Source organism: Rosa rugosa, chromosome 3 (genome assembly GCF_958449725.1).
Source record: "Rosa rugosa chromosome 3, drRosRugo1.1, whole genome shotgun sequence".
Taxonomy (NCBI): domain Eukaryota; kingdom Viridiplantae; phylum Streptophyta; class Magnoliopsida; order Rosales; family Rosaceae; genus Rosa; species Rosa rugosa.
In genome coordinates, this window is record NC_084822.1 from 2,262,561 (window position 1) to 2,289,861 (window position 27,301).

A 27,301-nucleotide genomic window follows, 5' to 3' on the forward strand; every position below is an offset into this window, starting at 1 on the left:
ACTGGTATGGGCTTTGTGAAAAGACCACTTGGACCGTTTACCCATTTGTGATGGACTAATCCACTGCGCTTTACAACAAGTGAGATTTGGCGTGCAATACCTTTACGGCGTTCAAAAGTGTGTCGCAAATTGTCATTTCCAACGTGCATGTCGAACGCACAGATGGAGTGGGGCGGACTGGGAAATTGAAGATTATATATGCTAGGGTTTGGTGCCCCTTTTTCTTTGGTCCAATTTTCCCGTTGCAATTGTCGTGTGTTTTGAGATTACAATGTGGGTGTTTTAGTCAATCAGTGTAAAAGTATGATACGGGACTAAATGGTCTTGCCAACTGGGGCTTGCTGTAAGGTTAAAAATGTCTTTTTCATGTGCTCACTGGTATGGGCCTTGTGAAAAGAAAAGACTACTTGGACCGTTTACCCATTTGTGATGGACTAATCCACTGCGCTTTACAACAAGTGAGATTCGGCGTGCAATACCTTTACGGCGTTCAAAAGTGTGTCGCAAATTATCATTTACAACGTGCATGTCGAACGCAGAGATGGAGTGGGGCGGACTGGGACATTGAAGATTATATATGCTAGGGTTTGGTGCCCCTTTTTATTTTGTCCAATTTGCCCCTTGCAATTGCCGTGTGTTTTGAGATTACAATGTGGGTGTTTTCGTCAATCAGTGTAAAAGTATGATACGGGACTAAATGGTCTTGCCAACTGGGGCTTGCTGTAAGGTTAAACATGTCTTTTTCATGTGCTCCCTGGTATGGGCCTTGTGAAAAGAAAAGACTACTTGGACCGTTTACCCATTTGTGATGGACTAATCCACTGCGCTTTACAACAAGTGAGATTCGACGTGCAATACCTTTACGGCGTTCAAAAGTGTGTCGCAAATTATCATTTACAACGTGCATGAGGTGCAAAATGCAAGCCGTAAATTGAAAGTGTCATTTATGGCACAGTTTTTTTTTTTTTTTTTTTTTTTAAGATTATCAAATAATTTCACTCCTACACCCATGGTGACTCGAACCCATGACTTCGTCATTTGGTAGTGGGTGCTCTAACCACTGAGATAACACCACTTCGTCATTTATGGCACAGTTTTTAAGGGCATATTTCTGCGTGTTTTGCGCGCTGTATATGACATTTTTTCCTGTAGTGTTCCCTTTAGCCTGAGGCTCTACCCTATAGCACTTTTTTTTTTCTATTGAAAAAATAAATAAAAAATAAATAAAATGATCCATACAGTGTAGGAAATTGGTTTTCGTTTGTCATTGGACTATGGATGTGTTTGGTATGGCTCAAAGCTAGTCTTTGTTTATTTCTGAGAATAAGTGTATGAAAAGCAATTTATGGCCTGTCCGGTAACGTTTTTAAAAATAATTTTTCAAAAACTGATTTTGAAAATGAAAACGAGAAAACAAGATTGGATTTTTGAGATCCGAAAATGTGTCCGATAGTTTATTTCGAAAACAATTTTCAAAAACGAGAACAGCAAAAACGAGTCCGGTACTACCGTATGAAAATACAAAAAACAATGAAATACATATATCTCCGTGTTTTCTAAAATATGAGAATGAAAAGGTGAAAACGTCTATTTGTCGTTTTCCTGTTTTACGAGTAAAATAAAAAATCATTTTCAATTTTTATTTTCTGTATTTTTGAAAATAGACCAACGAACGCATTTTCAAGCCATTTTCATTTTATAAAATGAAAAAGATGACTTGAAAACGTTACCGAACGCCACCTTAGTGTTTGGTAAACTGAACTTTTTTAAGTGTTGTGAGTGTTAAAAATTGTAGCAAAATGTTTAGTAAACTCAAAACTAAAAGTGTTGTGGCCTTGTTGAATGACCAATTTGGACATGAAAGAATTTTTTGCCTTAATTGTTTGGTAATATAATGTAGTTCAAGTACGTACCCTCGTTATAAATTATTCTTAACTATCAATTTTTGTATAACATTTGTTATAAAAACACCAAACCTACTGTGTTAAACTATAAAGCCTGCTCACCTAAGGGACAATTTTTAAGGGACAAGTGAATCTTACGGCTGAAAATAAATGTACAGTTTTAAGTTGTTATAATTTCTGCTTTTATATTTAATACATGTGGTTGAGATGCATTTGTCCCTCACAGTCTCTTAAAACTGTCCCTTAGGTGAGCAAATCTGGTTAAACTTTTGTTATAGCTTATTTGCGTGAGATTAAAATGTAACAAATACACCAAGCCTTAGCCTACTATCTAATAATCTTCTTCTTCCATCTACATTTCTCTCATACCTAGTGAAATTTTTTTTTCCTTTTTATTTATTAAATAAAAATGATAGTATCTAAAATAGGGACATGAAGCCAAAACCCCTTAAGAAGAAACAACAAAACCAAAAGACAACCAAAACATGAGCAAGAATAATCAGAGCCCATTGCGTCAAAGATCAAGACGCACAACAGCGTTTGATTACGAGCAGGGTAAGGGTTTCGTGAATATTTTTCGATCATTAATTTTTTCTTTTGAGACTTCGGGAGAGACTTGCGAAGATTCTCATCTTCCAGAGTTGCTTCACCCTCATCAAACAAGTTACTCAAAGGACTCATCCTCTTCAACATTCTACTGAATTGTCACTTTGATTCCATAATATACAATTACATAAACAAACAAAATACTATCCCAATTTTATTTTATTTTTCGGTCAACATACCATCTCAATCTCAAACTGAAAAACCACAAGATCAGACAAAGTTAATAGACATCCACAATCCATTACTTTCTAGTCAGATGATAGTGAAGCTTTTCAATTCATGTAGTATATGCTCATACATTTAAATTCAATAGTCATTTTCATTCGAAGAAAAAATACAAATTATTGTGTCCAGCAATTGAGCCGTGAACAGGATATAAAAATTATTAACACTGGAAGAACACTTAAATTGACAAGACGAACTGAATCAATATAGTTGGGGTGATTTGCAGGTTACATTTAACTCTTTTCTGGGTCATGTGCAGGTTCTATCAATATTGATCTCAGTCCCACAGGAAACAAATACGGCTTCAGAGAGAACATATGTTGCCAGCGGAAAGCACCAATGTGATTGGAGGGCCACCTTGCTACTACGTACTTCTGCTGTCAGAGCATCCCATATAACAATTATTTGCCGTAAGACAATTTTAAGTAACTACTTGAATATCAGACCGAAGTAGTAGCAAGGTGGCTACTAAGATTGCTTGAAAGACAAGGGAGCATATATAATAACTAACCTCGTTACTTGATAAAATCAGTACATATTGGTAACTAAGTTCTAAGAAACAAGCTGGTATTTCAATTATTGTTAAAAAAATTAGAACATATATGGAAAAAAAAAAAAAACAGGAGAACAAATCAAATGTTGTAGATATATATGGATCAGCAGCTTTGCAATCACAGCTTTGTTGCTTCACTCAAAAGCCCATTGGTTCTCCCTTCGAACCTCCTCTTCTTCCTCAGGAGTGAAGTCATTCTTGATGTTGAAAGTCTTGCGAATCTCTTCGGGAGTCTTTCCCTTTATCATGTCTGCCACAGTCTGGCATGTCAAGTCCAGCAGCCCCTTGATGTTCAGATAGTTTGCTGCCAATATCAGATCGAACAGGACGCCCTGGTCGACTTTCACGAACTCTGCGTCGAATTTCTTGAGATACTCCTCCTGATCCGTCTTATTGTCTTCATTCTTGCTTTCCTTGTCCTCAACGTGCCTGTTGCAGTACTCGATGACCTTGGCTAGGATGCTGCTGGAGACGTTCGGCAAGGGGATCTCATTATCGGCGCAGCCGTCCTCCACCATGTGCTTGATGGTCTGCGATTCAAGGGCAACCGCCTCTCTAATCTCGAATTTATCTCCGTCGAAGCTGGTCAGGGTTAGCTTCTTGTTCCCAATTTCAGTCGACATGGTTATTGGTTTCAAGGTTTGAGGGTTTGGGAGATTTGAGTGCTTTTCAAAGTCTTTAGAAGATTTGAGATGTGAATAAGCCTTGCCCCCGGCCCCCTATTTATATTATGTGTCCGTGGATATTCCTTTTCTGGTCTAGAATTGGAAAACTAATGCAATAGGGATTCACAATATGCTTGGGAAAGTGTCTCCTAAATGTAAGAGGAAACTTGTGACACCCTTCGGCCTTTCCATGTTTCAACAGGAGAAACATTGTTGACTATCTGTGCTTATTGTGAGTGCGGGTTTCAGTAGAGGAAATTGAAGTTGTCATTGCTAAGGAACCCTCAATTTGGTCTTATGAACTGATCGTACAAGCCATGAAGTAATCAACGATGGATAATACCTCAAGATGGGTTAGAAGTTGGAACAGTGAAAGAATTATACATAATTACAGTCATGTTAATGGCTCCATTTGGTTAATCGATCCGTGTGTTGCACTAACATATGCAGGTTAATCCTGGCTCAAGTGCTCAATCAGTACCGGTTGAGTGATTGACCTGCAGCTAGATGGAAGAAGTCGAGATGACAGCACTTTGTGCCTCTTCTATTAATGGTAGCTTGTGTTTGATATTTATTGTTTGGTTATGTGTTTTGTACTCTGCGTACCCTAACCTGCTTCCCATATGGTCAGACTTTTATTGTAAAACCCATCTCCAAAAGTTGTTATTGTCTTCTGAAAGTTTTGAGCCCTCAATTAGTTTTTATGAGTATAATCATACAAACTCGATCATAGCCATGTGAACTAGCTTATTTTGTGAACAAATTTCTGGAATGAATCAATATGTGGACCTGCAGCATAAGAGATATTAACAGTCATATGCGGTTTATAACTCTGTCATCCTGAATCAAATTCGAGCGTTGTCGTTAGCTACGTGTTCAGAGGAGATCACCTAATGGTAGCTGGCCTCACATGTTCGGTTCCATGCACCTAGCTAGCAGATGGATTATTTTTTGTCACAAGACCGCCATATGTCTTTGAAGCTCTTGCTCTATCTCTGATCCGTACCCAAGTATCGATCACACCAGTAATGACGTCTTCTCCATAATAGTTTGAAGCAGGCAACACTAACTGGAACGAAGGATTAAGATGTTCGAAAGGTGGTGACTGACACTATTGTCATTAACTGTGAGGTGCGAGGTGTCAAGGGAAGGGAAGTCATTGAATGGAATTGTGTCGGAAGATGAGCTAGATAAAAACTTGATTTCACTAACTGTATCAACTATAATGTCCCCCTCTGTAGCCTCTTGATATTAAGACATAATATCACAATCACTTTGAAGCTTGTAGCAAGACTTTCAAATTGATACAAGGATGGGTTATAATTATTAACTTCAGTAGAAAATGTAAGCTAGTTTCATCCCATGTAGTTTAAAGTTCTTTTTTTTTTTTGAGAGAACCATGTAGTTTAAAGTTCAGACATGCCACTTATTCGAAAACAAGGTTGTTCTATTCCACATTGCAAAATAGAGACCTATTTGGTCTTCATATATCGCTGGCTTGATAGTTGGTTTGTCCTTTCGGGGACATCCGATAAAATTGTAACAATACAGAGAAGATTAGCATGAGGGCGCAAGGATGACACGCATAAATCGAGAAATGGTCCAATTTTTTTTTTGCCAATCTCCATCTGTTCTCCTGTTCCCTTAGGTAAATTTCCCAGCTTAATATCTGGGTTTTATGCTTTTGCATGGTTATACTCAGATAAGTTTTCCATTTATCATCTAACATAGAAATTCATGCATTCTCATACACAGCTGTCATAGAAGGGATAGTCGGAATCAAACACAACATAGAGAACAAGCAACACATATATAGAGAGTACTGAATAACATGAACACCATGTTTGAAAGGTTGATAGCTAGCTAGCTACTTGGTACATAAATAGATCATCAAATTAAAACTAACAATACGGGGAAGCACCACCAATCTGATCATTCATTACATCAATAACTCGTGCAGTTCTTCGAATAGCTAGCTAGTTGGTAAACAATTAAAAAGGTAATGGGAGCTCAGCAATCAACCAAAGGAAGCATTAACTGGATATTTGATACAAACATGCTTCTTTTTTGGGGGGCCATCTAACAAATACAGAAAGAGAAGGACCTGGCCACACAGAAAATTTCTTCTCAATATCAATGTGCAAATGCCACTGACTATATTTACATTCCAATTCTCATGTATTACAACACAAACACATACATTGACCTGCAGACAAACAATAAGATATAACAGAACAAAACAATGCAGAAATAATTTTTTTTTTTTAAAAAAAAAGCAATTATCAAATTAAACACTTCAGCATGTACATATGAACAAAACACCAAATATCATGGCTTCCCTTCAATTCTCGAATATGTAACCGCGACGCACGCATCAACGAAATCCTCATCAATAAAATCAGTGGAGAAGACCTGCAACCTATCTGCACAACCTCTAGAGAAGCACTGAGTTATAAACAGCCTTGCATATCCATGAATCCGCCTTGTCACAGGCTTCACACACAAGATAGGGTTATCAGCCTGGGGTGTCACAGTGTTCTCCACCCTGTAAAAGTACTTCCTTGATGTAACCGGTGGCTGCTCACTCAAATTCTTCAGATTGCTCTCGAATTTCGTGGATGGCAAATCTGTGTCGATCCAATTATCCTTCAAGTGCCCGGAGTTCCATAATGGACTCCCTGCCTTGGCCTGAGGAGACTTCCTAGGCTTCCACACGCATATGATCCTCTTCGGCAGCAACTCCGAAATAGTTTTGTTGAATACATTGTCGTCCTGGTGGATCAAAAGCTCTCCAAACTGTTCCACCAAATACTTGTCAAAGTCAGGAGGGTCTTCATGTCCAAACTCAGTTCGGATTTCAAGGATGATGATCTCCTTCTCAGTTTCAGATAAGAACTTCTTGACGTCATTGATCACAACATCAAGGCTGTAAGTGGTGAGAACTCCATGACAGACTCGGCGATCCTCCTGAACACGAATGTCAAGAAGTCTGGTGCCTTTGACTAGCTGGTTGTAGATGGAGAGCTTTTGGCATTGTGCAAAAGGTCTAGTGATGCAGGGGACTCCAATCTTGTTGGTTGCAGAGTCATGAGTTCCGGGCCAGACAATCTTGTTGATGTGAACTTTCTCAGGGTTGATCCCAGCCATCCAGTTTTTTCTGTCTGCAGGCTTGTATGAACAGTCTGGAAAGTCCTCGCCACATGTTTTATAGAGATCACAGAGAGTTTTTTTCTCAGTCGAAATCGCCTTGCGCCTTTGGACCTGTTTAGAGAACTGGGTACCCATTCTCTTCTTCTTCTTTGACTTCTGGCTTTGAATTGGAGAAGCTGGTAGAGCAGAGAAAAGTTGTAACCTAAAAGTTGGTATTAGAACTAATTAAATGTTGCTGTTCTATTCTTCAATAAATCTATAATTATCATCATGACCTAGAACAGGATGAGATGTATTATCTTTTCTTGGTGGGTCGGAATTTGATTGAATTATTGGTGGAGAGTCATAATCAATGTATAGCTGGCCAGTGCTTATATGTGACTATACTATATGGTTTTGTTTTCATATCGTTTTCTATGATGTTTCCGTTTATTGAAATTATTACAACTCTATGTAGCCAGTCAGTCATCCGCCACATGGCAAAAAGAAGGGGATTATGTTTGTCCCTGCATCCATTATCCCCATTTGGCCTGGCTCAACCACCACATAAAGTCAGAGCACCAATGCCTATTATTGAATGAAACTATCACAATTGTGGCATTCTTCTATGAGTTTCCTTGAATAAATTCGCAACTTCAACTCTGCATTCAGCTCTTAACATTATTTTTACTGGGATCAGATCAATTCTTACGCCCATTAGAGATAGGTGTTTGTGGTGATACAGCTTGTGATAGTTTTTTCCTACCATGACATGTTACGACTTTCTCAGTTTCTGGGAATGCCCATATGTAACTAGCAGAGATCTTATGGAACAAAAATGATAGCAAGACTGAGATTTGAACAAGCAGCCATTGTTGTAACAGCCGAACTGCCCTCCTCCGGATTATTTGCAAAGAAACAACAATAAACTGAAATGCAAAACAAGTTTCCATATTGGAGGCAAGTTGCTTGCTTATGAAACAGATTAAAGCATTGACAACAAGCTCTTGAGTCAATGAGCTTCCTCTTCTTGTAGCAGAAACGCTACTCAAATCTTATATACCATGGCAAATAGCGAAAAACACAAGTCCTCTGTCCATATTGTCTATTTATTAGACGTAGATAACCTCTAGCAAAACTTCTAAGAAAGACGAAAAACAAAAAACTCGAGTAAAGATGTAAAATTAAACAACTAAATGGGGATTGTAAGTTGAACTCTCTGTAGTCATTAGACCTTTGCCTATTGGATTCTTAGCAACTATATCCTTCCTCACAAATTCACAATATTCAGCTCTTGACTCACTAAAGTGATCTGTCTAGCAGGTAGTATTCAAAGTTTTTCTTCACAGATACTGAACTATAGCCTAAGTACCTGGTTTCCAACCTTATGAATATCTCCTTTCATGATCCATCATCCAAGCATCTCATCTTCACCAGATAGAGGAGAGCGGTACCACTTTTAATGTGATTTTGCAATTGCTTCATAACCATCCTTCTCTAGTGCTTCTGCCAAAGAGATGTCACCTGTCTTCACAATTTTCCCATTCTCCTATAAAATCAATCATTTAAATGGTTAGACGAATACAGAGAGAAAATGTAGATGCAGTTTCAGCTGGTAAGGAATGAAGAGTTGAAGACAGATAATGCCTTTCAACAATAATTTATCAAGTACTCCTTGTATAGGTTTCAAAGCCAACCATGTGAATTACAATCTACAATCTACAATCTACAACTCTAGAGTTCTCATTTGATTGGAAGAACGACTTTTCCCCTGGTTTTAAAAATAAAGAAACAGCTTGTAGCTCAAATATCCATTTCACAAATTTCCAATGGAAAGGCAGCTATCATGAGAGTAAACATTCAAGTATCTAGAACTTTATAATCAAACCTTCCGATCTTGAACCCGATTCACCCCTAAAATACAAATAAAACTAAAGACAACTCCTAAAGGATATATGATATGAACCAGTACTATTTGTCCCAAAAGAATTCCAGTAAAAACTTCTCCAACATATGAGGCAATGTAAGCTAACTTCTCCAACATATGAGGCAATGTAAGCTTTTCTATTTTATTCACTAGAATGTAACGCAATGCTTAAAAGGATCACTAAACTTAATATGGCAACATAAAAATCTAAACCATTCATTCCTTCAAGCATTCCTAGATAACTCACTTACATTTGGAACTAATAGAACCATTTTACGGAGATACTTTATGGAACAGCCACTTTTATTTTTGTTTGCTACTATGATGAGACAAATTCATGCACTGAGACCCAACACCTCTCTAATCCCTGCAACACAGAATAGCGAGAGATGGGTGGTGAAATAGCGAGAGGGCCATCGGAGAGAGATAGAGAGAGAGCTGCGTGGTGGTGGTGGTGGTGTTGAATTTGAAGTGAGAGAGTGAGATAGGGACAGAGGGAGGGAGGTTAGTTTAGTCGGGCTTTTTGCCGGCGTGGGGTAAGTTTGTGTCAAAAGAGTGGTGAATATGAACAGCTGAATTTTACTCTTTTTAACTGTAGCTAACAGAAAATTGAAGTTTCACCATCTTTTACGGCACTGAGACAAATTCATGCATTGCTCCTTTCATATCTCCCACTGACTTACCATAATGTGGATGCATGTTGGCTTTATAAATTGTAGAAGCCGTAGATAATGAGTAATTAGCAACACAGAATTTGTTGGAGTTAAAAGCCCATTCACTGCCTTGGCTACATCTTGGAACGCGTCAACATCCAGGCCAGAATCAATTTCATCCAATAAAGCCAATTCTGCCCCCAAAACCTGCATTAAGCAGAAGCATATACAATCATGAAACTGCTCAATCAAATCCTAAGACTTTCTTTTCTCAAAAAGATCAAATCTTATCTTTATCAACTATTCAACTTTCCAGTTATCACCCACACCCAGAGAAGAAAGAAGGGGGAAGAGAAAATTAACAGTTCATCAAAAAGCAAAATTGAGTTGGAACCGTGAGCATGTTTGTTAAAGAATGCTAATGAATAACGTCAAAAGAAGAGCTGACTGTCCATCTACAATTCAGCCATTCTACACTTCCCACATATACCAAAAAATAACCCAAAAAAAAAAAAAAAAACTCATTGGGTTCACAAGCCATGGAAACTAGAAACCATGGAAGTACACTAATTCACATACCATTCCATTGCTCTACGAACATTCTAACCGCATTATATGTAACAGACACAAGAAACAAGATAAACTAAGAACGATGACCATACCGCCAGTTGTAAAATCTCATTGCGCTTCTTTTCACCACCGCTAAAGCCTTCATTAACATTTCTATCAAGAAAATCCGTCTTCATGTTCACAAGTTCAAGTTTCGGATACAAATAAGCATAGAACTGCAAATGCCATTGAGATATCAATCAACCACTAAAATCATACACTTCAAACTACTAGACCACTAAATTCAAAGATAAAAGCAACTACCTCAAATACTCCAAGCTCAGGCAATCCAAGCTTCTCTCTCTTAGCATTGTACGCCATACGAAGAAAATTGATATTGCTCACACCCGGAATTTCAACCGGCGACTGAAAACTCATAAAAAGTCCGGCGAGGGACCTCTCATCCGCTTCCATTTCCAGCAAGTCTTGCCCTTTAAACACCACACTGCCTCCGGTGACTTCGTAGTCCGGATGCCCCACCAAAACCTAAACAATTCCCAATTTTCAACCCTAGAAATCTTCAATTTCAAATTGAAAATCACAGATAGCACTGAAATGAAGTAATTGCAAAACAAAAAGGAAAAAAGACGGTGACCTTGGCGAAAGTGCTTTTGCCGGAGCCGTTCTTGCCCATGACGGCGTGAACCTCACCTTCGTACACGGTGAGGTTAACGCCTTTGAGAATCTGCTGCTTCGATTCGGCAATCACGGCGGTTAGGTCTTTGACTTGGAGGATGAGCTTCTTCTCGGGTTGGCCGCCGGAAGTCTGCGGGGGAGAATCGACGGCGGAGGAGAGGCCGGCGCGGAGTGAGGAGTGGAGGCGGTTTGGGCGGGAAGAGCGGAGGAGGAGGAGGGGGCGAGGGGCAGGGAGTGTAAATTGGAGGGAAGTGGAGGGTGAAGGTCGGAGAGAAGGAGGAGAGGGCTGTGGTGGTGGTGAAGGGAGAGTGAGAGATGGGTGGTGAAATAGCGAGAGGGCCATCGGAGAGAGATAGAGAGAGAGCTGCGTGGTGGTGGTGGTGGTGGTGTTGAATTTGAAGTGAGAGAGTGAGATAGGGAGGGAGGTTAGTTTAGTCGGGCTTTTTGCCGGCGTGGGGTAACTTTGTGTCAAAAGAGTGGTGAATATGAACAGCTGAATTTCACTCTTTTTAACTGTAGCTAACAGAAAATTGAAGTTTCACCATCTTTTACGGCCAGTTGTCATGCTTGGCAAAAAGCTGCTTACTGTATAAGTCGAGAAGCCAACAGTATTTGGAGAAATAAAAAAATTAAAAAAAAAAAAAAAAGCTTTATTTCAAAAGTTGCACACATTTGTATATAGAGAGAAACAAATGTTATCCTCATTCTTGAGCAATTCGGGATTAAAGATTTCACAGATTAAGGATCGAACATTTCCCTAGAGGCATTTTGGGTCACAAATTCAATGGACAATGTAAACAGTGAGCTAAATGAGGCACAAATTAATGCAGATAAAGAGGAAGAACCGAAGAATATATGGTAAATGACTAATATCATACTAACATGGTACTTGTCAACAATGCTGAATATTCAAAGGGCATAAAGCCTGTTGACGCAACATTATACTAGAATATGATTACACGCACTATTGACTTGGTTAGACTTGGAGGAATGGTTTGACTTGTTGTTTCCTATCAGAATTGTGTGATCGATGCTGTCATTAGTATCTGCGCGTCACTTTACTTTTTTACCTTATTAGATCAATTTTTTATTTCCTAATTCATTTCAACGGGCATTCTTTAATTCTTTAGAATTGATAAAATTAATGAAACAAATACAGGATATAATCCATCAGTCACTTGTTTTGGAGACGATGATAGAGTGGATGAAGGATTAACAACATGCCTTATTTTTTTTTTTTTTGAGAATAAATGTCAACTCCATTAATAATAAGAAAGATTATAAAAGACAAATGTAGAAACTACAATATAAATTAAAAGTATGAAGATAAAACAATGAACATAAAACCTAGCAAAGATACGATGGGATGCAAAAATGCATCTGAGGACGCAGCGGGTGTAAACCGTGCTATGTGAAAAGTTACTAATAGTATGACCGACCATAAAAGGGCAATCTTCTATCAAAGCAACCGGTGGTATGACCGACCAAGCAGATTCCTCGTACATCTTACGTCGAAAAGATAGTGTGACCGACCACTAAAGGGCAATCTTCTAACAATATAACTGGTGATGTGACCATCCAAACATCTTCCACGTAAAAAGTACGCCAAACAGAGATCAATCTTCCACCAAAGGTACCTATGAAAAAAGCTAAAAACCAAATAAACATCAACCTCAAAGCCCACATCCAGGCCCAGTACCAAGCCCAAAACCAGATCCGACCAATGATCCGGATCCAGACCCAGCACCAGATCCAAAGTTGGGTCCGACCCGGATCCCAAATCCGGATCTGCAAACCAGTCTGCACCCAAATCAAGTACGGCAGCACACCAGACCGCCTCCAGTCAACGACGCCGGACGGGGAGGTCATCCACCGCTGGTCGTCGCCATAGTCGCCTCTCCCAGCAGCAGCCAATCCCGCTCCAGCACGGATCAGCGCTGCATCTGTTAGCCTGGCCGCGCAAGCCTCCTTGTACGACGACCAATCACCAGCCACCGTCACCGCCCAGCTGCCTGGCACATAACAACAGGCCTTGCTTAAGAGAACTCATGGCAAAGAAGCAGAAAAACAAAGTTTTTTTTTTTTTTTTTATAAGAAAAGAAAAACTATTTAGGAAAGAAGCTTCTTAGGCAATCAAAGTTTACAACGTCAAAAATTAAGGCTCTAGAAGCCTCACTTGGGACTCTATCACTCCAAGACATAGGAGAAGCAGCATCATGTCCTAAATTTGCAATAGCATCAGCTACAAAGTTTGCTTCCCTATAGATATGCTTAAAGGTAATTTGAGAAAAGGAAGTTGCAATGGTTCTAATGTCTTCAATCAATTTGAGTAGCCTCCACGATGGAATCACCATTCCAGTAACTGCATCAATAACCAGCTTTGAGTCTCCTTCAACTTCAATTCTTGTAAAACCTTTGTCTTTGGCTGCAATTAGACTATCCCTGAGTGCAGTAGCTTCTGCAACAGGGGTAGAAGAATTGCCAACACACTTGGTTGCAGCAATAACTGGTCTTCCATTATGGTCTCTGATAACGAAACCACTAGCAGCTGATGTAAGAATAGAGTTTGAACATAAATACAATTTGCATTATGATTGATAACTTATCATAGATTGCAGAAATAATTAATCCGAGACAGAACACTTTTCCTAGTCCTTGTATAATTATGTTGTGATAAGAATCACACTTCATAATAGTAGATCTAAATATCTTGGAAACCAAGTAATAAACATCGGATATAATTGTAGTAGATCAGTTTCAATAGAATTCATATGCCTCTTATGGGGAGGACTCTATTTACATTGATCACTATATAAACAAGGTCCCTGTGACCTCTCTATTCACGAGCTTTCAGAAATCTAGCCCCATAGATAGTTGCGAGTAAACAGAGAGAGGATCACAGAAGTTCTTGTTTCTAGAGCAATGGCCTCCTTTTCATCATCCACTGGTACGAGTCCTTCTGCAAGTTATGAAGGCTCATGGGACATGTTTATTTATCTGCTGCACTCTGTTTTGTAATGATATGTTTGTTGTGTTTATTCTATATGCAATTATGTGTGCTTTAGTGTTTTTAATCTTTCAGCTGAATCTCTTCTAACTGAGCCATCAAAATTGATTTTAACAAAAGAACTATAAGGAGCAGACCACTTAATTGCGGTTGAAAGGTTTGAAGTTTTTGCTCCACTAGTACTAGTGTTAAAATCAGCAAAACTTTTCATTATTGTTTCAACTGACATAATAATTGACATAGGATTGACAAAAGCTATTCTGAAAATAACATCATTTCTAGTCTTCCAAACCTGCCAGCATAAAGTAATAATCTTTGCAAACAGGTCAGCATTGTAAGGTTGTGGTAAAAAAAGTTCCTCAAAAACTTTGAGATATCCTTCCTCCCAGTCCACTGGGGTGTTAATGTTTGCCAGCCTCCACACTTCCTTAGTGAATTCACAATACCCAAACAAATGATCAGCAGTCTCATTATCTCTATTACAGAGAAGACACGAGTTATCATTAATAATCCCAAACCTGGAAAGTCTATCCCTAGTTTTGAGTCTTCCTCTAAGTAACAGCCAACCAAAGATTTTAATTTTTGGTTGAACATTAAGCTTCCAGAGCTTATTAATCAACTTGGACTGGCTATGCTTACAAAGATGATCATATTGCAACCAAGTAGCAGATTTAATAGAAAATCTACCATTTGAGGAGGGACCCCAAATATATTCATCTTCATGTTCACAAACAGGTAAAGGAATGCCAAGAATCTGTTTCAGAATATTAGGGTCTAGAACATAAGCAAGCTTTTCCTTGTCCCATTTACCATTAATAATATACTCAGCCACTGATTTTTCTAGGTTAATCATATTCCTTCTATCATCAGGAATGAAATCAAGTAAATGACAATCAAATGCCCAATTAAAAGTCCAAAATTTAATATTCTTACCATTGCCTATAATCCACCTCATTCTTTTCATGATCAGGTCCCTTGCATCCAAGACACCATTCCAAGCAACAGAGTTCTTCTGTTTCTTCTTTGCCTAGAACCAAAAAAAAAAAAAAAAAAACCTTTCTTAGATACTTTCTTCTCATATTTTCCAAGCTAGCTTAGCTATAGCTACATTATTAAAATAAGCTGAAGATCTAATGCCCAAGCCACCTGTTGACTTGGGTTGGCACACCTGCTCCCAAGCAACAAGAGCACATTTCATGTCTGAGCCCTAGAAAAAGGATCTGGCTTGTTTATCAATGTTGTTGGTCAACTTCTTTGGACATTTGAAACAAGACATAATGTGATTAGGCATACCAGCAATATTAGATTTAATAAGGGTTAACCTAGGGCTGGGCATAAACCGATCCGAAGTTCCAAAACCGGCCGAACCGGCCAGGAAAACTGGGTCGGATACCCAACCGGATAAAACAAGGCTGAAAAATTAATTTTACCGAACCGGACTGGAATGAACCGGGTCGGAGCCGGGTTCTGCCTTTGAACCGACCGAAATAAAACCGAACCGGCATATTAATTACGTTATATTTAAATTAATATTTATTTAAATTTATTTTCTTAATGGTTGTCGAATTTTGATTGGGAAGAAACAGGTTTTACGTAAAACCTGTCGCACCAGATCCCTATCAGCTATAGAAAACCCTCAGCAACGAATTTCATCTCTCCTCTCTCGTCTCTGAGCCTTTCTCATCTCTCTCTCATCTCGACGCTGTGCTTCGTCTTCATAACAGGAGACGAAGACGCTAACACCAAATCGCAACTCAGGGTCGAAGACCTCAGATCTTGACCCCCACCTAAACCCCTCTCTGCTACTCTGCATAATGAAGAAGCTAGCATCAATCTCATTGTCTCAAAGCTTCAAATCTTCATTATGAAGAAGATGAGGCCGACGAAGTTTCTGACAACGCCGACAACAGTGACAACGCCGAGAACTAGACAGAGTCGAGAACTAGACAGCGCCGAAACCGAACCGGACCGACTTGAAATCGGGTCACCCGAAATTTTCGGCCCGTGTGTATTTACATTCAGTTTTCGGCCTTAATTTTAGGCCCACCGAATGATTCGGAGCGGACTCGATTTTGGCCCAAAACCGAACCGGGCCGACCCGCGCCCACCCCTAGGTTAACCTACCTGCCCTTGAGAGCGTTCCTTTCTTCCACCCAGACAACTTATTTGATCATTTAAGTAAAAGTTATAGATACCCAAATACTTACCTATTGTAGCCTTTTGCTGAATGTTCAGAATATTTACAATATCATTTTTGAGACTATTGACATTTGGAGAAAAATAGAGAGAAGATTTATGATAATTGATTTTCTAACCTGAAGCAGCAGCAAAGAGGTTAAGAATTTTTGAAATGTTCCTTGCTCCTTTCTTAGTAGCCTTAACAAAAATTAGACAGTCATCAACAAACATGAGGTTAGAAATTCTAAAACCACGTGGTAAAGATAGAAAGCCAACTTGTGACTTATGGTTGATAGCCAGAGCATTTAGGTGCCTTATTAGAGGCTCCATAACTAAGATAAAAATATAGGGTGAGAGGGGATCACCCTGTCTAATTCCTCTAGTTGGTTTGAACCAACCAGAGGGACTGCCATTAACTATAATTGAGAAAGAGGCAGAAGTTATACAATTTAAAACAAGCTTAATCAAATTATCATGAAAACCAAACCTCTTGAGGCATTGGGAGATATAATCCCAGTTTAGGAAATCATAAGTTTTTTCAAGGTCCAACTTGAGTGCCAAAGCACCAGCTCTTCCTTTCTTTTTTTGGAAGTCCGAGAAGATTTCAGATGCAATCAGGATATTATCTTGGATGGCCCTTCCTGGAGCAAACGCTCCTTGATTTTTCGAAAAACACTTTTCTAGCAGAGGTCTTAACCTTTTAACAAGAATTTTGGAGATAATTTTATAAGAGACATTGTAGAGACTTATGTAATTGAGTGGCCAAAGATGTAAATATCATAGTTGGACAATTTTTATCAAATGGAGAACATTGATTATCAAATGGAAAACCTCGTTACCATATTGAGTACTTACATATCTTTTGGTCTAATATTAATTTTACCATGTTCACAACATAAATATTGTGGGAATTGTAAAATGGTTGATAATCTTATAACTGATGTAGTTTTTGAAGTAACTACTACAAATAGAACAAAAGTTACCACTTTTACATCAATTGTTGGGGGTTGTGGTAAAATGTGTAGTCATTGCTGTAATCATTTCAATGATAAAAACATAAAGATTTACCACTCTGACAACAAATTTGTTGTCACACTTGTTAAATTGTCCATAAACTATTACATTAGTTTATGTGGAGTAATTACTACAAATAGAACAAAAATTACTGTTTTTACTTCAATTGACGTGAATTGTGGTAAAATGCATGGTCTCTGAAGTAAGCATTTCATTAATGACAAAAACATAATGATTTACCACAGGGACAACAAATTTGTTGTCACACTTATTAAATTAACCATAAACTAGTACATAGGTTGTAGATTGAGTAATTACTACAATTAGAATAAAAATTATCATTTTTACATCAATTGTTGTAATTTGTGGTAAATTACGTCGACTAAAAGTAATTACGACTTCGATGATGGAAATTACACAATATACTACTTTAGTTACACGAGTGAGAACTTCATTACACCGATGAGGACATACGTGGTTTTAGTTAAAATATAATGATTTACCTATAGGATAACATATTATTATAACATTTGTAAATTAGTTCAAAAGGCAGTTTTAACAAGTTGTACGTGAAGTAGTTATTACATCTAAAACAAAGATTATCTATTTTTACATTAATTTTTGTGGTGGTCGTAAATGCATGTAAAAGGAATTATATTTAGTTAAGGAAACTATTAATGATATGATTAATTATAAAGACTATTTAACTAATACTAATTTCATGAGCTTAGAAGGTTTTTCTTTTAAATAAGAAAAAAAATGTAATTGTCAATTGATAATCAAACATTAATTGGCTAATGATTAAATTAATTAGTAATAATAACAAATTACATATAAGTTATTGATAAAAGATGACTTAACAAATACATCATTTAAATATTGAATTAAACATATAAGGACTAAATCTTACAAATAAGGACAATTTGCTCTTCACTTGCCACATGTCATGAGTCAATTTATTTTTTTACCTTTAACTACTTCTTTTGACTTCTAATCCCTTTATAAGGATTAAATCTTACAAATAAGAACAATGTCCACTTGCCACATGTCATGAGTTAATTTACTTTTTTACCATTAACTACTTCTTTTGACTTCTAATCCCTTTATGTTTTTTTTTTTTTTTTTTTTTTTCTGAGAATAATCTCTTATGTCCCTTTGTTGCCATGTGTCAATAAGACATTTACAATTCTAACCTTCATGCATGGATAACTAAATCTTAATTATTTTCTTTAATCCAAACTCTTTTTTGCTCAAATCCTGCTGCTTGCTACTGCACTTGTACTCGTGTTCTACTACTGCACTCGTCATCGCCTAATCTTGCTATTGCACTCGTTCAACCCTGCTACTGTACTCGCTGCACTCATACTCGTCCAGTTCTGCTACTGCACTTGTACTCGTGTTCTGCTAGTGCAGTCGTCATCGCCTAATCTTCCTACTGCACTCGTCCAATCTTGCTACTGCACTCTCTGCACTCATGCATGTCTAGTAAAAATTCAAAATTAAGAGTCGAGGGGGTGACATGATGACACCCCCAAACCTTAGGGGAGTAAACTGAAATTAATCTTTTTTTTAATTTTTTTTTTTAAAAAGAAAAAAACATAATTGTCAATTGTCAATTGATAATTGATAATTGATAATCAAACAATAATTGGCTAAGGGTTAAATAGATTACCAAAGTTTAAATATTTTGGACCATTGGATATATTACTAATCCAATGGTCTAGAATATTTAATAAAATGAGTGTATGGCAAACACCCGGGTACCTGAGAAAATTCCAATATTTTGTGCTCAACCCACAAGATATTTTCATCCCTCTCCACCCATCCAAATCTTCCTTTCGAATTTACAACAAGAACCACCTTCGCTGACTGATTGTGTCATTGCTGGAGCTTCTCCATGGTCTCGCGTTGAAGCATGACGACCGAGTTGTAATGGTCGATGGCTAGCTTCTTCCATCACTAGCTGACTCACAACCTCCTTGTGCTCTAGAAAAGCAATACTGAAATCTCGTTAATAACTTAGATTCAGACGATTTAAGTTAATCTATCATAGTGAATATGAAAAAAGTAGGAAGACTGAAGAGAGATGCTGAGAGGCTGAGAGTAGGGGTGGGTTCGTCAAACCGAAAACCGAAAAAAACCGAGCCGAAAGCCGAACCGAAGCCGAAAAAAACCGAACCGAAAAAAAACCGAACCGAAACAAAAAAACCGAACTGAACCGAACCAGTTCGGTTCGGTTTTCGGTTTTATTAGGTTAAAAACCGAACCTGCAGAAAACGACGTCGTTTTGCCTTGGTTTGACTTAAGTCAAAAACCCTAAAGGGGTTCCAACTCCCACGACCTTTTGTCATTTCATTTCGCCTCTCGCCTCTCGCCTCTCTCTCTCTCTGGAAAGAGGGCTTTCTTCTGTCTCTCTTCTCTATCTTCTCTTCTCTAGTCGCCTCTCTTCTCTTTTTTGTCCATTTCTTCATCAAGAAGGACCAGATCGGGTTGATGTATCAATCCTCTTCTCTGGGTCATCGGGTTTCGTTTGAAATCTCAGTAAGGAGGATCGGATCTGAGCGCAACCTCTGTCACTGTAAGGAGGATCAGATCTGAAAAATTTATCTGAGACTTTGGGTATGATTATGCATGAAGACTCACGCTTGATCAGGTTCTCAGATGGGGTGAGCTTTACGCACTGCTATTAATACTTTAGCTTATACAAGAATCTTTAATTGTTTTTTTAAGAATCGTTGCTTATAAGAATCTCTGCTTATGTGGTTTTGATGCAATTTTTTTTGTTTGGTGTTCTTAGATAGTTTCACTGCTTGAGTCTGAAATTGATATTAATCTCAGGAACTATCAAAAGCAAAGCAAAGCTCTGTCCCAAACTCTTAACCAATTCTCAGGTAATCAATATTTCCAAAACCTTTTCTTTTTTCTCTCAATTCCCTATAACCTAAATTCTACAACTCTGAATCGATGTACTGATTTATGATGATGTAATATGGATGAAATTATGAAGCTTGGTGACTAAAGTTTGATCTTTTTGGTGAATAAATTGGTTCATATGATTTTCTGTTCAGATCTGAAATTTTTTGGAATTACTTTGTTCAGAAAGCATTGATGATTGTTGGTTCAAGAGTATGCGTCTATTATTTTTTTTACATATTAGATTTGAACTGGTGTTTAACCTGCGATTAGTTATCATCTGATGATTTCCTTTTCTGCTTGTATGATCAGTTTTCGTTTCCAATCATGTTAATAGTTGTACACATGATTATTGTTCAATAGAGACTTGAGTTATTTATAACTATACTAGCAAATTGGTTTTGCTTATATGATCAGTATGTCGCCAAACATTTTATAAACAAAAGATGACAATGATATACTTTATAGCTCTCTTTCTAATTTTTGTTATAGAAATGCTACTCACGCACAGTGTCTTTGCCTGCAAGTTATCAATGCTTGTTTGTGAAATCTGTTGATCTGTGTAGTCGTATTTATGGGTTTGGGTCAAGTAGCTTGAACTGGCTACTTGGAAAGAAATATTGTGATGGCCTACAGTAGAAGAAAAACTTGGGTACCAGATTTGAATACATCGATCGTCCCTATATCTGTTGTAATGTAATATACAGTAATGGGAGACTTCCTCAGGTCAATTAATTGATTGTCTGTTATGCTTTATGCAGTCTCCATTTGAAGCTTCTTTTTCCCATGAAAGACGGTAGAGAAAGAGGGGGTTTATTTACTGGGAAACTCAGTCAAATGCCCCTGATGTGGAAGAGGGATTTGCTCTATTTATATATTTTGTGGATGGTTAATGGTTTGCTCTTATTTTTTTACATATATTCTTTTTATATTGATAAGGCTCCAATGGCCTTGATTCTTCCAGAGTAGTTCGTTGTAAATAGATGGAGTTGATTAGTGGCTCAAATGGACTAAATATATACATACATGATTAAAAAGCCAAAAAAAAAAAGAAGCAAAAAAAAAAAAAAAAAAAAAAAAAAAACCGAAACTGGGCCGAACCGAACCGAACCGTTCAGTTCGGTTCGGTTTTCGGTGTCAATTTCTCAAAACGCAAAAACCGAACCGAACCGCACCGAACCTAAATTCGGTTCGGTTTTCGGTTTAGGCTCGGAACCGAACCGATCGGAACCGAACCCACCCCTAGCTGAGAGTAGAACGAGTCGAATAAGATGGGTGTTCCTTTTCCTTTTTTTTCTTCATTTTTCTTTTATGTTAACGTTAGTGACCGAGGGGGTCTCTAGTTAGCTTTAGAAAGAGAGGGAGAGAGAGAGAGAGAGTGACACAAGATGTATAGTGGTTCGTCTCCGCCTTAGCGGGAAACTACGTCTACTTGAATGTTTAACTAGTGTGTTCAGGCCTTGCGGCCCAAAGGGATTACAAAAGATGTAATGGGATGGATTGTAATGGAATGTCTTTCTAAGTGGGAGGAGAGTTCCTTTTATAGGTGAAGGAGTGCTATTCCTTTACATGGTTTTCGATGTGGGACAAGCAAAGATAACTATTCTAGTGTAGAAAGCCTAGTTTGTGAGGGCAACTTTGCAAGGCCGGAAATGTGGCTTCCCGGCGACGGATTTGAGACTTCCGGATACCGTAGCGTAGCTTGAACATAGGGCTACAAGATGCAAGTCTCGGTTGGGCCTCACCATGGCTTGTGGATGTCCCAAAGAGGGTGTTACTTATGCTTGGTGAGATAGCAAATACTCCATATTGTTGGAGGTATGTACATTTTACTTGCCCAAAAACGTTTATCTTTCTTTGGCAACTCGAGAAATCATTTGCCCCAAGGAAGTACATTTTTAATTAGAAATCCAACAACCCAAGAAAATTATGGCATAACCAAGATAATAAAGGATCTCGTGCAACATGCGTTGGCCCTTGGGGCTCCCCTCCCCTCTCCTCTCCTCTCCTCTCCTCAAAAACTTCCCACGTGACCATCACGTGACAACAATCGCTAACAAAAATGTCCAAGCAAACATCAAAATCAACGGATGTAATCAGAGGTCACGTGACTTCCCTCAGCCGTCGATTCCACACGTGCGAAACCCTCAAAATTGGGGCATGGGCAACAGCGAACCCTTTTTCTAGTTTCCGTCCACGTCACCCCGATTGGCGTCTTTCACGATGATACCAATGCAACAGTCCTTACCGTCGGATCAAAACCCCAGAAAATTAGTTGACCGTCTGATGAGACTCTTATCCTTAATTACTCTGCTCTGAAAGTAAAGCATAAGAAAAAAGAAGATCCTCAGTCTCTCTCTCTCTCTCTCAATCTCTCTCTCTGGAAACGAGTCCAAGGCAGGGCCTTTTTCTCTGTGGCACCCAGAAAACCTGGTAAGCTCTCTCTGCTATTTCATATTTGATAACCATTTTTTTCTTTTTTGCATTTATTCATTTTTTTTTTTGGGATTGGTTTTGTTTTTGATAAACCCTAATGAATCAAAGTCACGATCTTGCGGTGGTTTGTTTCAATTATTGTATTGATTAATCGATTATAAATACGTAGTGGTAATTGGGTAGTGAAATTTGGTCTTGGGGTTGTGTTTTGATTGGGTTTATGATTAGGGGCTGGGATAAAGATTGGTTCTTTATTTTGTTTGTTGAGCTTTTGGTGATTTGAGTTTTTTTTTTTGCTGGGTTTTGGTGAATCTAGGGTTTTGAAGATTTGGGATGGAAAATGGTGATGGGATTTTAGGTGGGTCTCAGACGGTGGGTGAGAATAAGGCTGAGGTTGTTGAGGAGAGGGTTGTAGAGGATTCTAATGGAGTCAAGGATGATGTGGAGGAAGAGGTTTTCGAGGAGGCGATAGAGACCGGGACTGTTGGCGACAGTCCTCGTGCGGAGGATTTTGAAGAGGCGATTGAGGTTCTGGATGAGGCTGAGAAGAGCAAGGAGGAGGAGGCTGTGGAGAACGGTGGGGAGGAAGTAGAAAAAATGGCGGGTGGGGATAGTGTTGATGGGGTTGCGGGGACTGGTAGTGTTGTTGTGGAAGAGACCGTGAAGGAATCAGAGACTGGTGATTTGAAGGGGGTAGTGGCAGATGAAGAGTTGGTGGGTAGCCTAGAAGATGCGGTAAAAGATGTCTCGGAGGTTGGTGCTGATGGACAAGTAGCAGTTTCGACAGGTGGGGATGAGGCTGACCATGTGAAGTGTGAGAAGCACGATTCTAAATCAAATGGATTGACGAATGATGGGTTGTTGGATGCAGCAAATGAGGTTTCAGGGATCGGTGCGGGTGGAGAAATACCAATTTTGACTGATGTGGACGAGGTTGATGGGAAGACTGTTGAGGTTGCTGAGAATGGGAAGTCTGAGAAGGTCGACCAGGATAACTTAGTTTTGGAAGTAGTGGCCACAGATGAAAAATTGGAGAACGAGGGTGCTAATCTTGATTCTGCTCCAGTAACTGAATCTAATATGGAAAATTTGAAGGAAGCTGGAAATGTTGAGGAAATAAAGGAGAATATCTTGAGTACAGATAATCTGGATGATAAGACTGTGGATGTGGTAGATACTTCTGTTGGTGTTACTTTGAAGCTTGAAGATGATAAGGGTGTGGAATTGCAAGAGAGAAATATGGATCCAGAGCATACAGAATGTGAGAGTACTGACTCAAATAATGCTATATTTGTCACTGAAGCAAGGCAAGTGGATAATAAAGTTGAAGAACTGAGAGCTACTATGACTTGTACAGATGCAGGAGACCAAGATTCAATGAAAGTGAAAAGTGTTTCTTCTGGGCTTGGTTTGGAGCATGATGTGGAAACATCTGAACTTAGAGGCATTTCATCTGAACAACAGTTGTCAGGGGTAGAAAGTCCTGTAGCATCTGAAATGGCAGGCTCAGCTGTTTCTAAAAGTTCTGCACCTGAGGACACAGAGAAGATTCAGGTTGGTAGCACTGTTTCGAGATCAGAGAATATCAAAGATGATGAACCTCAGCCAGCTGATGAGGTTGCTCATGTAGTTTGCAACAATGGTGCTGCGCCTGAGGAGCCTGAAAAGAAAGAAAACAATCATGTAGAGAAGAGTAGCAACAGAATGAATAGAGTGCAGGAGGTCCAGCATGCACCAGCTCATGGTACCTCTGGAAATTCTACAAATCCAACTCCCCTTCCCGCTCGTCCAGCTGGCCTTGGGCGTGCCGCCCCCCTTTTGGAACATGCACCTAGGGCGGTACAGCAGCCTCGGGTAAATGGTACCGTATCTCATGTGCAAAACCAGCAAATTGAGGATCCCATTAATGGAGAGGCGGAGGAGTCGGATGAGACTCGTGAAAAGCTTCAGATGATCAGAGTAAAATTTTTGCGGCTTTCGCATAGGCTTGGGCAGACTCCACATAATGTTGTTGTGGCTCAGGTCTTGTACAGACTGGGGTTAGCTGAGCAGCTGCATGGGAGAAGTGGGGGTCGTGTTGGTGCCTTTAGTTTCGACCGTGCAAGTGCTATGGCGGAGCAGCTAGAGGCATCTGGGAATGAACCCCTTGATTTCTCTTGTACAATTATGGTTCTTGGAAAGTCAGGAGTTGGTAAAAGTGCCACCATCAATTCTATATTTGATGAAGTGAAGTTCAATACTGATGCTTTTCAGATGGGGACAAAGAAGGTTCAGGATGTCGTGGGTACTGTGCAGGGGATTAAGGTACGAGTCATTGACACACCTGGGCTTCTACCTTCCTGGTCGGACCAGCGTCAGAATGAGAAGATTCTGCTCGCTGCTAAGCGCTTTATCAAGAAAACACCTCCAGATATTGTTTTGTATCTTGATAGGTTGGACATGCAGAGCAGGGATTTCAGTGACATGCCACTCTTGCGCACAATCACAGAGATTTTTGGGGCGACTATATGGTTCAATGCAATTGTGGTTCTGACTCATGCTGCGTCAGCTCCGCCCGAGGGCCCAAATGGCGCTGCTTCTAGTTATGACATGTTCGTCACTCAACGATCTCATGTTGTCCAGCAAGCCATTCGTCAGGCGGCTGGGGATATGCGCCTTATGAATCCTGTTTCCTTAGTAGAGAACCACTCTGCTTGCAGGACCAATCGGGCTGGCCAGAGAGTCTTGCCAAATGGTCAGGTTTGGAAGCCTCATTTGTTATTGCTCTCTTTTGCATCCAAAATCCTTGCTGAAGCTAATGCACTATTGAAGTTGCAAGACAGTCCTCCTGGAAGACCTTTTGCACCTCGATCTAGGCCACCTCCATTACCTTTCCTTCTTTCCTCCCTCCTCCAGTCAAAACCGCAGTTGAAGCTGCCTGAGGATCAATTTGGTGATGATGATGATGGCGTAGATGATGATCTGGATGAGTCTTCAGATTCTGAAGATGAATCAGAATTTGATGAATTACCACCATTCAAACGTTTGACTAAGGCCCAGGTGGAGAAACTCTCTAAAGCTCAGAAAAAGGCATATTTCGATGAGTTGGAGTATAGAGAAAAGCTTTTTATGAAGAAACAGTTGAAGGAGGAGAAAAAGCGACGAAAGTTGATGAAAAAAATGGCAGCTGCAGCAAAGGATCTGCCAAGTGATTATGGTGAAACTGTAGAGGAAGAAAGTGCAAGTGCAGCATCTGTACCAGTTCCCATGCCAGATTTGCCCTTGCCTGCTTCCTTTGATTCTGATAATCCCACTCATCGTTATCGATATTTAGATTCTTCCAACCAGTGGCTTGTAAGACCTGTTCTAGAAACTCATGGTTGGGATCATGACGTTGGTTATGAGGGCATAAATGCAGAAAGATTGTTTGTCTTAAATGGCAAAATACCCTTATCATTTTCTGGCCAGGTCACCAAAGATAAGAAGGATGCCAACGTCCAAATGGAACTAGCTAGTTCAGTAAAGCATGGGGAAGGGAAGGCAAGTTCGGTAGGACTTGAAATGCAGACTGTTGGAAAGGACTTGGCTTATACTCTACGAGGCGACACTAGGTTCAGTAATTTTAGGACGAATAAAGCAAGTGCTGGTGTCTCGGTCACCCTCTTAGGTGATGCTCTATCAGCTGGGTTGAAAATTGAAGACAAATTTATTCCTCATAAACGGTTCCGGTTGGTTATGACGGGTGGTGCAATGACTGCTCGTGGGGACATTGCTTATGGTGGTAGTTTGGAGGCTCAGTTAAGAGACAAAGATCATCCGCTGGGTCGTTCACTATCAACTTTTGGGCTCTCTGTGATGGATTGGCATGGAGATCTTGCTATTGGAGGTAATATACAGACTCAGATTCCAGTTGGTCGACATACAAACCTTATAGGTCGTGCCAATTTAAATAATAGGGGAGCAGGACAACTGAGCATCCGCTTAAATAGTTCAGAACAGCTTCAAATAGCTTTGATTGGTCTCATTCCGCTGCTTAGAAAGTTGTTCACTTACCCTGAATAGTTGCAGTAGGGACAATGATGAAAATTAGATCAATAATTGCGAAGCAGCAGCCTTGCGGAAATAGGTCGTCAGCAAGATTGAGCAAGGAGGTCATAATGTGATGGTTCACCACAAGTGAGTGATACTATGCTGCTGGTTTCTATCCATATCAATCTGGAAGTGTTTCTATTGATCATAGTGAGATTTTTGAGCTTCTTAATTAGATACTGGCAGTTGGTAAATTTTTGTTCTTGTTAAGGTACTGGACCCAATGTTGCTTATTCTTGAATCTGGCCTGTCTTTATTCTCTGTATGGGTGTGAAAATTCGTTTATATAGGCAAAATAGAATCAGGCATCTCTTCCATTCTCTTTGCATATACAGGTTCAACATCTGCTCAGTTTATTAGCTTTTCATCAACTTGATATTAGTTTGTATTTCTTTCACTAGTTATTGAATTGCAGGTGTTTTGAAAGGAACGAGCTTAATAATCTTCTGTTTTTCGAATCCATCATCCTGGACTTTTGCTGCTTCCCACAAAGGGAAATCCCTTTGCCTGGGTGATGGCAAATAACTATGTCATCTTTTTCTTGTGATTGTATAGCATATGTTTCTTTCCGGAGCAGATTTAAGATTTGTGCTTCAATTAGATGTTGGAAGCCTTGTTCAGGTTTTCTAAGAATTCTGTCCGTTGATTTAGTGATTTAAGACATTCTTATTCCTATGCTTGGATCTTTATTTGGAATTCCCTTATGAGTCGAGTCTTATCAAAGGGTTAACGTCCGTGGAAATGAAGGTTGTATGCCTTCGAATTGATGCTTACGGTT

The 27,301-nt window shown here is 39.2% G+C and overlaps 4 protein-coding genes, 1 long non-coding RNA gene and 1 other non-coding gene across 6 annotated transcripts; 3 read left to right on the plus strand and 3 right to left on the minus strand.

Annotated features, from left to right (window-relative positions):
* Nucleotides 1-3,395: 3,395 nt before the first annotated feature.
* On the minus strand, nucleotides 3,396-4,297 carry LOC133740093 (SKP1-like protein 1A). Its single transcript, XM_062167950.1, has one exon. It carries the CDS (start codon nucleotides 3,909-3,911, stop codon nucleotides 3,423-3,425), a length of 489 nt encoding a protein of 162 aa, XP_062023934.1. The 5' UTR covers nucleotides 3,912-4,297; the 3' UTR covers nucleotides 3,396-3,422.
* Nucleotides 4,298-5,465: 1,168 nt separating this feature from the next.
* Nucleotides 5,466-5,565, plus strand: LOC133741619 (U6 spliceosomal RNA). Its single transcript, XR_009862060.1, has one exon. It is a non-coding gene; the product is annotated as a U6 spliceosomal RNA (small nuclear RNA).
* Nucleotides 5,566-6,073: 508 nt separating this feature from the next.
* On the minus strand, nucleotides 6,074-7,384 carry LOC133736479 (uncharacterized). The gene has a single exon (XM_062163980.1). The coding sequence runs from the start codon at nucleotides 7,236-7,238 to the stop codon at nucleotides 6,282-6,284; it is 957 nt and encodes a 318-aa protein (XP_062019964.1). The 5' UTR covers nucleotides 7,239-7,384; the 3' UTR covers nucleotides 6,074-6,281.
* Nucleotides 7,385-8,238: 854 nt separating this feature from the next.
* On the minus strand, nucleotides 8,239-11,351 carry LOC133736478 (ABC transporter I family member 6, chloroplastic). Its single transcript, XM_062163979.1, has 5 exons — nucleotides 10,867-11,351; nucleotides 10,536-10,757; nucleotides 10,325-10,447; nucleotides 9,693-9,869; nucleotides 8,239-8,631 (listed from the first exon to the last, which is right to left on the minus strand). The coding sequence occupies exons 1-5, from the start codon at nucleotides 11,248-11,250 to the stop codon at nucleotides 8,542-8,544; spliced, it is 996 nt and encodes a 331-aa protein (XP_062019963.1). The 5' UTR covers nucleotides 11,251-11,351; the 3' UTR covers nucleotides 8,239-8,541.
* An 8,116-nt stretch (nucleotides 11,352-19,467) lies between these two features.
* LOC133735205 (uncharacterized) lies at nucleotides 19,468-21,024 on the plus strand. Its single transcript, XR_009858837.1, has 3 exons — nucleotides 19,468-19,772; nucleotides 19,904-19,997; nucleotides 20,781-21,024. It is a non-coding gene; the product is annotated as an uncharacterized LOC133735205 (long non-coding RNA).
* Nucleotides 21,025-22,299: 1,275 nt separating this feature from the next.
* Nucleotides 22,300-26,840, plus strand: LOC133740899 (translocase of chloroplast 120, chloroplastic). Its single transcript, XM_062168840.1, has 2 exons — nucleotides 22,300-22,452; nucleotides 22,772-26,840. Exon 2 carries the CDS (start codon nucleotides 22,789-22,791, stop codon nucleotides 26,494-26,496), a length of 3,708 nt encoding a protein of 1,235 aa, XP_062024824.1. The 5' UTR covers nucleotides 22,300-22,452; nucleotides 22,772-22,788; the 3' UTR covers nucleotides 26,497-26,840.
* The last annotated feature ends 461 nt before the right edge of the window (nucleotides 26,841-27,301 follow it).

Coding starts and splice junctions, on each gene's coding strand:
- LOC133740093 (XM_062167950.1), bottom strand. CDS start 3,911: ATGTCGACTGAAATTGGGAACAAGAAGCTAACCCTGACCAGCTTCGAC.
- LOC133736479 (XM_062163980.1), bottom strand. CDS start 7,238: ATGGGTACCCAGTTCTCTAAACAGGTCCAAAGGCGCAAGGCGATTTCG.
- LOC133736478 (XM_062163979.1), bottom strand. CDS start 11,250: ATGGCCCTCTCGCTATTTCACCACCCATCTCTCACTCTCCCTTCACCA. Junction 9,870..10,324: donor ATGAGATTTTACAACTGGCG/GTATGGTCATCG, acceptor TGCTTAATGCAG/GTTTTGGGGGCAGAATTGGC. Junction 8,632..9,692: donor CAACATGCATCCACATTATG/GTAAGTCAGTGG, acceptor TTGATTTTATAG/GAGAATGGGAAAATTGTGAA.
- LOC133740899 (XM_062168840.1), top strand. CDS start 22,789: ATGGAAAATGGTGATGGGATTTTAGGTGGGTCTCAGACGGTGGGTGAG.